This window comes from Hydra vulgaris, chromosome 03 (genome assembly GCF_038396675.1).
Source record: "Hydra vulgaris chromosome 03, alternate assembly HydraT2T_AEP".
Lineage (NCBI taxonomy): Eukaryota > Metazoa > Cnidaria > Hydrozoa > Anthoathecata > Hydridae > Hydra > Hydra vulgaris.
This window is the reverse complement of record NC_088922.1, coordinates 30585545-30599552: the sequence shown is the minus strand read 5'-3', so window position 1 is coordinate 30599552 and position 14008 is coordinate 30585545. Positions and strand designations below refer to the sequence as shown.

The 14008-nt window shown below is 30.0% G+C and overlaps 1 protein-coding gene across 1 annotated transcript in view; it reads right to left on the bottom strand.

Moving 5' to 3' along the window:
- Nucleotides 1–11232: 11232 nt before the first annotated feature.
- The window catches only part of LOC136078080 (cathepsin O-like), a 64072-nt gene continuing 61296 nt past the window's right edge, over nt 11233–14008 (bottom strand). Inside the window, exon 11 of the mRNA XM_065792917.1 lies at nt 11233–11523. Within this exon, the coding sequence (XP_065648989.1) occupies nt 11489–11523 (35 nt within the window). The 3' untranslated portion in view covers nt 11233–11488. The remainder of the gene's footprint in view (nt 11524–14008) is intronic.

Here is a 14008-nt window from a genome sequence, read left to right as displayed (position 1 = left end):
GACTAAATAAGCGTGAATTTCATAAGTGCAAATTGGCATAAGTGCGAAGCAGTTAAAAAAACTGGTATAAATGCGAACTCTTTGCACATGCTAATTTGCGCTTATTCAGCCTCCCGCTCTCAATGATAGATGGAGAAGTGTGCAATCTCTTAACTAGCATTCGTTCTCAACAAAAAAAAGTTACATATGTTGTGGATTCCTAAAATGGTGAAATAAAAAACTTGTCATAAAAAAAATATTCGTTTTTATGAGTGCATATTACACATTAGCTATTGTTTAGATATAAAAAAGTGAAAAGTTAGAAGTGATGTAGACAAATCAAGTGTCCAACAACGTTCAGACGGTAAAACCAAATAATCACCTGTAATACCACCACATAGGTTGGCAACAAAATTATGCGTGGTAATAAAGATTAATTCGCATAGTTTTGTCGGATAGTGAATATAACAGTTATCCAACCAACGATGATTGTTTATAATATAATATTTTATTTAACCTCATCAGTATTATATTAAGTATAATACGAAATTTATTTACTATACGCAAAATTTTTGTTGCATAACCTATGAGGTATTAAAATGAGGTATAAACCTATGAGGTATGAACCTATGAGGTATAAACCTATGAGGTATGAACCTATGAATTATTTATTTTTATTACGTATCTCTTTAATAGTAAAGTTTCCTAAAGTTTTAAAATAATAAAAAAATGCATAACTAATCAATAAAACACCATAATAATATTTATATCATTCTTAGCAATCAAATCGCAGAACAAAATATTTTTGTGCACCTAACTTGTTGTAGACAATTCATTATGCATAGTAGAAAAAAAAATTGATGAAAAATAAATAAATTTAACAAGCACGAAGATAAAACAAACAAGTGACAATTAATACTAAATTAATAATAAAAAAAGTTATTGAATGATAAAATCATTCTGTATGAAAACAAGTAAGAGTTATTTTCAAATACTTTTCTTTATAGTTATTTTTAGCATTGATCTCTTAAATATAGTCTTTTTTTGATTTTAACAAAGGCATTATTTCTCAATTTTCTCAATTGTGCTCGTTTAAAACGATCTCTTTTTCCATCTTAACCACAAACTCAGCTGTGGTTGGTATAAAAAAAACTCATTTAAAATTATTAACATTGGAAAATAGTTACCTATTGAACCACACCATCCTTTTTTAGATTAATGTGAAACCAGCAAAAAAATCTATAATGTTTTCGATTGAGAAGTTCTTCCACAAAATAAAGCATTTCACCTTACCACTCAGACATACGCACCTTACCACTCAGACATATGCAGCATCACTGCCAATTAGAAAGAGATTAAGGTCTTTACCTCTTTCCATTAACCAGTTAAATAAATCAATAGAGCATTGCGTGGTTGGTTTAAATATTTCTGATTTAGGCTCTGGCGTAAGTCAATAGAGCATTGCGTGGTTGGTTTAAATATTTCTGATTTAGGCTCTGGCGTAAGATAAGAAAGGTGCCCGCGAAACAAAAGACGTAATCACAACGCAGTCGCGACGTCAAGAATTAGTCGTATTTACGTTACAGTGACACGTAACGTTATTATCACGTTTTTATAACGTTAATTAAATTTATTAAAAAAAGTAAAGATTTTTGTACGAATTTTGCAGATTTGTTCCAAAATTACCATATGCGTGGTTAATTACAGTAACTAACAACATGTCGTATATAAGTTTTTGGCCTCTATATTCAACTAATTAATACTATTTGTGTAATTTATTAATAAACAAAAATTCTGTAAGAACTAAATAACCAATTAAAGTTATATATATATATATATATATATATATATATATATATATATATATATATATATATATATATATATATATATATATATATATATATACATACAGTATTGGACAAAACATTTGCAACCAACATCGAACAATGCTAAAAAGTGTTCCTAATTTTACATGTCTTAAAAACGAAACGAACTATACTACCACAGCAAACAGTTCAGGAGTCTGGAGTCAGAGCATGCTATGACATGAGCAATCAGCTGACAGGTGACAGCACACAGGCAGAATTTCGTTGACAAGTGCAATTTTGCAGCGGAAAAAACAAGTGCAACTTTTTTGGTTTGTTTCATTTTCTTAAGTCTGGTCCGTGTCAACGTCACAGAAGTTTTTTAATAATTAAAGGAAGTATCCAGCAGTTTCCAGAAGCATGCAGAAGCTTCCAGAAGTTTCCAGAAGAAGCATCTGGAAGCATCCAGTAGCATGCAGAAATATCCAGAAACATTCAGAAGTATCCAGACGCATCCAGAAGCTTCCAGAAGCATCGAAAAGAAGCATCTAGAATCTTCCAGAACAGGTTCACACAGGTTCATTTTACTATATTAGAGACATGTAAATCGACATGTAACTCAGTCAGTATATGGAAGTCAATCAGTCAGTATTATCAAAACAGTTTATCGAAGTGAGTTTTATCAAAGTGTTTTATCGAAGAACATCAATACAAGAAGTGAAATACAACAAGTGTTTCATTACATCAATACAGTCCACATCTAACCAAGACGTTGTGTTCCACAGAGCATTATTGTATCATCACAAGGTAAATGAAACACGGTAAGCCTTGAGAAGCGTGATTATTTATTTTTATTATTTTTATGACTTCAAGTGCAAAAATGACTCCCGACAGTCTTGGATTGGAACTAAGAAAGATAATTATTGGCGATTACGTAAGTGGAATGTCACAAAAAAGTATTTGTGATAAATATCGCGTGAAAAAATGGACCGTATCAAGACTATGTTCCAAATATCGTTCTACGGGGAAGTTGGCAGCAGATAACAAAGGTGGAAGACCGCGTTCCACCACTTCTAGAGAGGACTCTATGATCGTCAGATCCGTCAAGAAGGATCCCTGGATATCATCAGTCGAGATACAAAAGCAATTAGAGCTGTCTGTATCGGACCGAACAATCAGACAACGTGCTGTTGAAGCCGAATTGTTTTCTCGACGCCCTGCAAAGAAACCGCTGATTTCAATAAAAAACCAGAAGAAAAGACTCCTGTTTGCTACATCTCATATTGACTGGAATTTGCAGAAATGGCGAACTGTCCTGTTCAGTGATGAATCGAAGTTCAACATCATTGGGAGCGATGGCATTTGCCGTGTACGTCGAACGGCCGGAAAACACCTCGATTTGCGTTACTGCCATAAGACCGTGAAGCTTGGTGGAGGCAATCTAATGGTCTGGGGGTGTTTTTCTGCTAACGGTCTAGATCCAATACATCGAAACGATGGAATAATGGACCGTTTCATGTATAAAAATATCCTGAAAAATATCCTGTTACCTCATGCTGAATGGAATATGTCAATAAAATGGGTTTTTCAACAAGACAACGATCCGAAACACACTGCAAAACGAGTCAAGCAATAGTTTCAAGACAACCACCTATCGGTGATGGATTAGCCGCCTCAATCTCCGGATCTCAACCCTATCGAGAACCTGTGGGAGATCGTCAACCGCAGAATTAATCGTGAAGGTGTTCGTAATAAGGATCAACTGTTTGAACAAATCCAAAAGGCCTAGGCAGCGATATATATATATATATATATATATATATATATATATATATATATATATATATATATATATATATATATATATATATATATATATATATATATATATATATATATATATATATATATATATATATATATATATTTATATACAGTAGGCAAAAAAATAAATGACACAAGCATTTTTTTTAAGTTTTTTTTTTTAATTTATCCGTTTTCTCATGTTTTTTCATATTACACTACTTACATCGTTAATACTCGATATTTTAATTCAGAATTTATGGGACGCTCCACTGCTGAGGATGTTTTAAATACATTTCTCAGTGGTGTATCCGAAATTGACAAAGCAAAGATTTTACAAGTGTCTTCCAATGGTCCCAATGTCAACTTGTTATTTCTCAAAAATTTCAGTGAACAAAGGCAAGAGGAAGAACTAAATCCTCTTATTGATATAGGAACATGTGGTCTTCACACCGTTCACGGAAGCTTGAAAGCTGGTGCAAAAGCAAGTGGCTGGAAAATAAATGATGCTTTGAAATCGATGTGGCAATTCTTACACGATTCGCCCACACGGCTAGAAACTTATGAAAATATTGCTGAAACACTAGAATATCCACTTCAATTTTGTGGACACAGGTGGTATGAAAATGAAAACTGTGCACAAAAAGCTTAATCTCTTCTTGATGGTTACAAAAAATTTGTAACATACATTAATAGTCTAAAAAAAAGCAAGCTACCTGATGTCAATAATAAAAGTTGTCAGAGACTAAAAGTTATGATACATGATCGAATTTTACCAGTAAAATAGAAATTCTTTGAAATGGTATCTGAGAAATTAAATGCCTTTCTAAATGGTTTTCAAAAAGATAAACCCATGGTATCAATAATGAGTGCTATTCTTGGTGATATTATCAAAGACTTATTGAGCTGATTTATTCTCAAAGATGTCTTAAAGAAATGTGATGGATTTTATCAGCTGCTTCAACTTGATATAAACAATAGAAATGTTCGAAAACCTCCAGCAGACATTGATATTGGATTTGCTTCTCGTTTAAAACTTGACCAAGCCAATCTAGCTTCTACCGATTACAGAGTAGTTGCATTTAAAAGTGAAGCTGGGGAGTTTTTAGCAGTTTTGTTGGCACATCTTTTCGACAAGTCCCCATTAAAGTTTTCCATTGTACGCTCTGCAATATCTGTAAATCCAATCCAAATGGCTAATGATAGCAAACGAAGTAACTGTGTCAAAAGTTTTTCTGTTCTTTTACAAAAACTAGTAAATTGCAATCGTCTGTCAACAAAGTCTGCAGAGCTTGCGAAAGAACAATACAAAAAACTATTTGAAATTGTTGACATCAACAAAAGCGCATTTCAAAATTTTGACCTTAAAAATGATAGACTTGACCAATTTTATTCAGACTTCATTTGGAAAAATACAGCTTATGAAGAAGTTTGGAAGGTTTTTAAATTGATCTTTGTGCTCTTGCATGGTCAGTCATCAATAGAACGTGGTTTTAGTGTAAATAAGCAACTTTTATTTCAAAACTTGAAGGATAAATCCCTTGTTGCTTTACGTATCATTGAAGACCACCTTTCATCTTCGGGAGAAACTCCTGAAAGCATCAAAATTACCAAAGAAATGCAGCAACATGCTAGAAAAGCAAGCAGCTCATACCATGAAGACTTGAGAAAGCAAAAATTAAAAAAAGTGACAATGTGGCGTTAAAGCGAAAGATTTGTTGATGATGAGTTAAAACGACGACTTCTTCAAAGTCAAATTGAGTTGTAATCTAACGAGTCGGACAAACTTGCCATTGACACAGAAAAGAAAAGTTTACGTTTTTAAAAAAGTCAAATAAACAAAAAAAGTTGTGTAAAGCGAAGAGGAAGGAAATTGAGGAGTTATATTTGATTAAAAAAAAGCTAAATAAAAACAAGACAGTATTTTCCATCTGGCATTATTCTTTGATAATATTTTATTATTATATCAAAAATGCCAATTACTATATATTTCATTTTTAGAATTTGAAAAAAGTCTTAATAATATTTCAATATTTCAATGTATATATATATATATATATATATATATATATATATATATATATATATATATATATATATATATATATATATATATATATATATATATATATATATTTGTAAAAATTTTAATAAAAATCACAATATTTTTTATTCTTGACATGTTTCGTAGTCTTACTACATTTTCAAAAGATTTAGAATTAAAACTCTGGTAAATAAATTTAAAAACTGAAGACAATACAGAGAAAAATTAATGGACAAATAAACTTGTTACAAACCAATTTAAAATTATATTACAAATTATGACAAAATAAACTTCCTAATATTAAAATATTAATAATAAGAATAATATAGTAAGTTATATAGATAAATTTATAATATAATGAGATGTTTGTTTATTTAAAGAAGGATTTTCCCATTTAATATGAAGTGCTTCTTTTATTTTTAATTTGTTAATGGTAGAGGCAGTATCTAAAATCTGAAAGCAATCATAATTAGTTAGTGTTTTACAATTAATGGTTGAATTTAAATGTTTAAAAATATGCGATTGCTTGTCACTCGTAAGGTGCTAGAGACTGGAATTACCGAAAAACGATTCCTTCGGTAAAATTCGGTTCCTAATTTGATAAGGAACCGATAACTTCGGTTCTTTTCGATTCCTTATTTTAGGCAAGATTCGAAATTTCGATTCCTTATTTTAAGAAAGAATCGAAATTACGGTAAATTTCGATTCCGATTCTGATAAAGAACCGATAACTTCGGTTCTTTTCGATTCCTAATTTTAAGCAATAATCGAAATTACCGTAAATTATGGTTCCAATTTCGGTTCTTAGCGGAAAATATCGCAAAAAATCGAAAATGCTACAAAGAATCGAAATTGTTACTAAGAATTGAAAAACTTGAATTTTTTTAATTTTTATTTTCAAAAATACAGTTGAAATACAGTTGATAAATACAGTTATTCTAAATCACTATCGGTGAGATCAGTGACACTGTCCTTGCTGCCCTTGCGACTACTACTAGCACTGCTATAAGCTACGCTAGTAGAACTATCAGTTCCATAGCTTCAGTATTAAATAAATCTTTAGATGCATCATATATAGGGTTTTTTTTCATTGGTGATTTTTTCATTGGTGATTCAAGTACAAGTTTCCTTTTTTTAGCTCTTTGTAGTAGACTTTGAGACTGTGATTCATTTGGTTTCAAAAAACTTTTCATTTTTGTCTGTTTGGTTGATTGGGTTGGTGTAGATGGAGATGGTTGAGGTTGAGTCTGAGAAGGTGATGGTAGAGGATGATCTTGAGAGGTGGATGGTAGAGGTTGATCTTGAGAGGTGGATGGTAGAGGTTGAGACTGATAGCCAATAATTCCGCGCAGCCCTTATAAAGTAAATTAGTTTAGTATCCGGACTTTGCTACATTTGTCGTTATTTTTATTCATGGTTATCGTTTATTTTAGACTACAATATTATAGAGAATTCCAAAATTAAGTTAGTTCTTAGGTTTCCTTTGACATTATTTTTCTCCCTTTCTTTATAGCAAATGTTTCTACAACTTCACCGATATTTATTTCATTCAAAATTTCACGCTCAATTGACATCAGTGATAGATTAATTAATCTATTATGTGTCATTGTTGATCTCAGTTCATTTTTAATTCTACTCAGTTTAGAAAAACTTCTTTCTCCTGTACAATTAGACACCATCAGACTCAAATAAATACGAAATGTAATTTCGGCATTAAGAAATGTTTCCTTCAGTCCATGGTCTATTAGGGCCGGATTTTTCAAAAGAAATGGCCTTTATAAACTAAATTGGAAATTCAAAAAAAAAAAAAAAAACGTTTAGAAGGGGGCAATAATACCTAACATGCAACCTATAAAGACCTATTTAGTTTCAGGTAAAGATATTGCATGTGGAATAATAACTTTTTGCATTGATAAGTTTGTCGAGAATGGGGATAATAGCGTTTCTTCTGAATTTGGTCTGATCCGAGTCCCCAGAGCATTCATCCTTGACTAATCCTTCGTTGAACTAAACTTTCCTTTTCTTCTTTCTGCTACTATCTTCTTTTTAAATCTTGATTTTAATCAACATCATGCCTTGCTCCTCAAATAGACTGAATTCTGTGCGGAGTGATTCTATAAAATCTTTCAAGGAATGCTATAGAAATGCAGGTGTATTTACATCCAGTGTTGAACTCTGCAGAAATTTGCTAGTTTTGTTTATTCTCTGAAGAATTGTATCCCAAAGCGCAGTTAAAATTCCAGCTTCTACCATATTAAACCGATTTAAAAAACTAACAGCTTCCTGCCTAGTAACAGCTTTCTCTTCATTATCTTTTGAAATTGCACTATGAGCAGAGCAAAAGTCCTTGTAGCTTTTTGAAAGTGCTCGTGTTGCATTAGCATGACTGGACCAACATGTATGAGAAAGTCGCTTTGGTACCGATACGTGTTTACTCAAATCGACAAGAAGAATATGCCAGCGATGTGTTGATGCACTCAAAAACGTGTATACATTTTGAACAAGATCAAAATATTTCACAGCAGCTGGACAACAATCAACAGCACTGCTTCCTACTAAATTTAATGAATGTGCAAAACACGGTATAAATATAGCGAGTGGATTCACCGTTTGAATATTTGCTCGAACTCGATTATATCGACCAGACATATTTGAGGCATTGTCATAGGTCTGATCACGACAGTTTTCGATATCTATACCATTATCATCTAAACAAGACAGCAGTACTTTTGCTAATTCTTGACAATTATGGGTTTGTAAAATAATAAATGTTAAGAAAATTTCTATAGGCACAGTTTTATTTACATACCGAACTGTAAAAGACAATTAGTCAACAGGTGTTGAGTCAATTGAAACATTGTAATATTTCGCTTCCTTCATTTCATTAACTATAAAAGTTAACACTGCTTGACTCTTCTCATGCATATCAATGGCGCGTTTGGCATTATTCCTATCATTGAACCTATGACATAAATCTATTTGAGTAGATGAGAACAGCTTACAAAAAAACAGTATATCTTTCCATTTGTTGGGGAATAACAAAGCCAGCACGGTTGGATTTTTCGTTAGTTAGAGGATATATCCGTGTGAATAATGCAGATCAACAATTACGAATCCAATTTGGATTATCATATACCCGTTTTGACTTTTCAAAATTATCAGTTATGTTTTGACTTTTAGCACTTCCGTTCCTGATGAAGTACTTTTGCATATCTTTAGAAACACTTTTCCGCGACCCTATATCGGTTTGATATGTATCCTGATGTTCTTCGTCGGTTTGATTATAAATTTGCTTGACAGCAACCATAGCATTAGTATGTAACAAAGTATCTATGTTGTTGTTTGCTTCTAAATAAGACTGCATTTCTACTAATGGAATCCATTATTCTTGACTTGAAAGTGAAAAAAGTATCAAGTTTGGTGGTCTTCTTTAATATATTTTCTTCTCTTTTACTTTTTTCTGAAGTTTTTTTTCGCTTTGCAGCACTGCTTTTATAAGTCCGACAGAAACCAGACATTATTTAGCCACCTAAAACGTGCAATAAAAAGAAATACTAACTGAAACCAAATACCGTCAAACCTAATTTTATCAATGTTACACAAATGACGTTTCAAACAAGTTTTTCGTGTAAAACAAAACTCATTGTATGATAGTAATGTTTTACTTCATAAAACTTTTGTAATTAACTAATTAAAATACTTACACACTTCTTTTGAATGAATTGAATCTTAAGAGAAAATGCTAACGACAGATTATTTTTGAGCGAAAAATTATTTTTTCTTTTGCATGATTTCCTTGAGAAGTGATAACCTTGTAAGGTAATAAACTCGTATAATTAGACAATTAGGCTTTTGTTTTTGAAGGTTGCAGAGAAATTGTATAAAGAAAATAATGTGTTCAGAAATTTTTTTCTTCTAAAAAATTAAATTTTGGGGCCCCTTAAATTGTGGAGCCTGAGGTCATGGCCTCATTTGTTTCAATGATAATCCGCTAGTGACTAACCGTATCAACATTCAGACTATTGTTCATTTCTGTTGGAACACCCATAATTTAGCAGTAAATGTGCAGCAGTTACCAATAACTTTAAATTTGCTTTCGAAGCTTCTTCTCGTTGTCAGTCGATTCTCGCGTAAGGTTTTGAGCCTAAGTTTGGCAGTTTCTTTAACATCTAGTCCAAAATCTTGCATAAATGAAATACTGTCATGTTATTCTCGCTGTTTTTTTATCCAAATAAGCTTTTTTTGAGAAATTCTTAAATTTAAGTCATACTTGCAAAAGCAATGAGCACGATCATCACAAGATTCTTTGCAAAGGGCATCACATTCACTGCAGTAAATAATTCTTCATTTGAAAAAAGCAATGTCTAAAAGTTTATCAAGTTTAGGTTCCCAGTGTTCTTTATTGGCCTTTTGTGCTTTGTACCGAGCTATCTTAGTATCAAGAATGCAGACTAACCTCTACCGAGTCATAGTTCTATAGCTTTAAAATTAAAAATAAATTATAGGCTGTTTAAACTCGTTGTTAGAAATAAACTTCTGCAATTTCATAAGTAATACTATAAAAAGTTTCTTACTAGGAGGATTTTTTACAATTTATCAAAAATTCAGTTTGGAGGAACTTTCTTGAACCTTTAAAAATTGGAAAATCAATTAACACTTGCTCAACTTAGTGTTAATGGATTTTCTGTTTTTTTTTTTTTTTTTTTTAATACCATCTAACAATGCCGTTTTACTTTTTTGAATAGATTATGAATCTGAAAGATAAAAATGCAGGAATAATAGCAACTAATTTGAAATTAAATCTATAATATTTATTATCATATTTATAAGGTATATTTGAGAGTTAAGTTATACTCATACACAAAATAGTATTATAAAAAACTATAAAAATTGTATCATACTAACGCATTGGGTTAAACAATATTATAGTAGTTATGTACATTTGTCACATAAAGAGTCAACATTTAGGGAAAAAAACAAAAAAAACTTTTATAAAAGTACATTTCCCTTGAGTTGTTTTTTCATCAAAAAATTTATACCATTTAATTCAGGCTTACATAGAAAAAGTGACATACTGAGTAAAAAAAGTAAAGTAAAAAAACTTAGTATGATTCCCCCACAATTTACCTTCCGTTAAACAAACCATTACAAAGGTCCCACAATTTACCTTTCATTGAACGAATCAATACAAAGGTCCCCACAACTTACTTTCTGTTGAACGAAAAAAAAAAAAAAAAAAAAAACGAGGATTTTTTTGATTCAATTATTTACTTACTGATAAAAAATATTGTATTCACATTCAAATATATCAAACTAAATTTAATATAATAATAACTTTGAAAAGTTAATACATTTAGTGTTATTTTATACAACTTTAATAAAGACAGGATCTATTTATTTAATAATGATTTTACTGATATAGGGCTATGCCTTGAAAAAAAATGAATAGTAAAAAATTTCTCAAAAAAACAACAACAAAAAAACCCGCAAAGTTGGCAATTATTGTATATCTTAAAAATAATTGATTTAAAGAATTTTCAAACAAATTTTTGAAGTTTACAATATTATTGGAAATATATTTTATTTATATTAAATTGATAAGATTACGCCACAAAAATTAGTTTTTACTTTTTTTTTGTTTTTTACGTCATTTAATTTTTTTTTTTACAATTTCTTTAATTTAATATATATATATATATATATATATATATATATATATATATATATATATATATATATATATATATATATATATATATATATATAACTTTTAAAACTTATAATACTGTAAGTGAAAAAGATCAAGCAACAATAAACGAAGGCTGCTTTGCAACACCTATATAAGGGAGAAACATCAAGCAACTATAAACGAAGGCTGCTCTGCAACACCTATATAAATAAGAACATAAAACATTTTATTAAATTATAATGTTAAACAAGCTGAGTGAGATCGCATCATCATAAGTAAATCAAAATTAAAATTAGGATTAAATTGATTAATTAAGTTTACTAAAATTTATTGTTAACCATTTTTAAATTGCAAATTAAATTTTAAATAATAACTTCCAAACCGCCAAAAGAAAATTCTATTATTACATACATATTAATGATCACTACATTTGATGTATCAAAGGAAAATAAGTATTACTTATTTAAATTAATTCAAAATATTTTTAATTAATTCTATTTAGAATATTAATTCTAATCAGAAATATTTAAACTCATTTTTAAAAATTATATTAGAGGTATAATACTTTTACAAACTCAATGAGCATGTCATAATCTGATGAGCTTTGTAAATAAATAAGAGAATTTAGTTTCATTATGTTTCTAGAAAAAAACTCACGCACTGACCCACTAGAAAGCCAAGCCAAAAGCTGTTAACCACATTACAAACACGCCTAGAAATTCTTTACTGGTAATTTGAAGTATAATGTTTTCCGCTTTGTCTTAAAATAATAAGTTATGTTCAAATATGTAATCGAGATATCACACAAATAAAACTATATTTATAAAATTAACAAAACATCAAAATGTTAAAAAAGGTTTGCATTTGCTTTAATCTTTATATGTTAATAAATAATCAAATAAAAAGTTAACAAAGACTTTTGATATCCTCTAAAACTTTTACTGCTCGTTCAGTACAAATGTTGGATCTTTCTGTCTAAAGGAATTAGTATGTAAGCAAGAACTTTTCTAAGGTTAATTTTAAAAATTTGGTAAACTTTTAAAATTAACCTTAGAAAAGTTCTTTTTATTCCAAAAGTATTTTACTACGTTAATCAGATGCTTTAAAAATTGCATGTCTTCTCTCCATTTCAGTTTATCCCCATAAATCATATTCATTCAAAAGTTCTCAAAGTCCTTCAAAAATTGCCTCTGACTTTCCATTCTTCAATACCATTGACTTTAGCCTAACCTCTTTTTTATTGTTCTTTATCACGACTACTTGATGTTTTACCCCAGCATTCTTTTTTCCACCAAAATGCAAACAATAATTTTCGACCTTCAGTTCTTTCCTCAATTTATCTCGTTACTTTTTACTTTCCCTGATGACTGCCATATAGATTGCTGGTTGAGTTGGCGCAGGAAGATACACACAAGCCATCTGAAGTTGTTGAAACACTGTGCCAGCTTTTCGTGTATTTAGCTTTGCTTGACAAACCAATTTAACAGCCTCGACTTTCCTCTGTTTAATTTTTAGTTTATAAATATTTATTGAAGGTTCATAATCACTGCCACTGTCACTTACTGAATCATTTCTATTTTCGTGTTCTTTTCTGTATTCATTCAGAATTGAAGTTAATGGCATTGATAAAACGTTTCCAATTTTAATTTTCTTTGAAGGATGTATTTTTTTAGGATCATCAGGCTTCATTGTAGTATACCCCACTCTACCAATCTCTAATTGCTTTAAATAAAGATTTTTATCTTCAGAATGCAACCAAAGTTCATCCTCTTTCGTTATATCTAATAAACCATCAAAACTATAAGTACATGGTTTTTTGATTTCAATTTGTCTCTTTTTAATCAATTTTTCTATTATTTTTGGCATTAATCTTTTGTCTATTGTTGGAAAATTCAAATTGGCCCATATTTCTAAACATCCATGTAAAATTTTCTTTATTCGTTCTTTAACATTTTTACAATCTGATGCCAAGCTGGTGTATTGTTAATTATTTGCCAATTTGTTGGCATTTTACATACTGTTTCAAATGATTTTTGAAATTTACTCTTACGTAATCTTTTATTCTTTTCGAAGTTAATCAAATTCTTTTTTGTCTCTTGATATTTTGGTTGCAATAGAATTTTTGTTTGACATATTGAATGGTTGTGTAATAAATGAGCTTGTAATGCCTTATACAATTTATTATTTGATTGGATTAAATTACGAACGCTAAATTTCACTAATAAGCAAAACAAAAATCTTTTCCGTCGAAGAGCATTAAGTTAAATTAAAAATCAAAATAGCGCGTTAAGTTTTATGAAAATCGCCGCGTAAAAGAGCTTAAAATCTCCTACTTCTGTTAAATAGATTTAGCGTTGTGTAATTTAGGAACCAAAATTCATTTGGTGCGTGAGTTTTTTAAAAAGATGTGCCTTAAAATTATTGTCATTTTTTTCAAAATATAAAAGCTCATAACTAGGTGACATGCTCATTTAAAAATCCTGAAATTCTTTTTTATTTTATACCCCTAATATACTTTTTATATCTATTCAGAAAATTCATTAAAAATCTGTTATATCTATTTATCTGTTATATGTATAGGGATCGTCCATAAATTACGCAACGCAAAACTTATTAAAAAAATAGAAAGGATAATAAAAAATAGAAAAAAATAAATAAAGTAGGAGATCATTTGCTCTCTTGTGT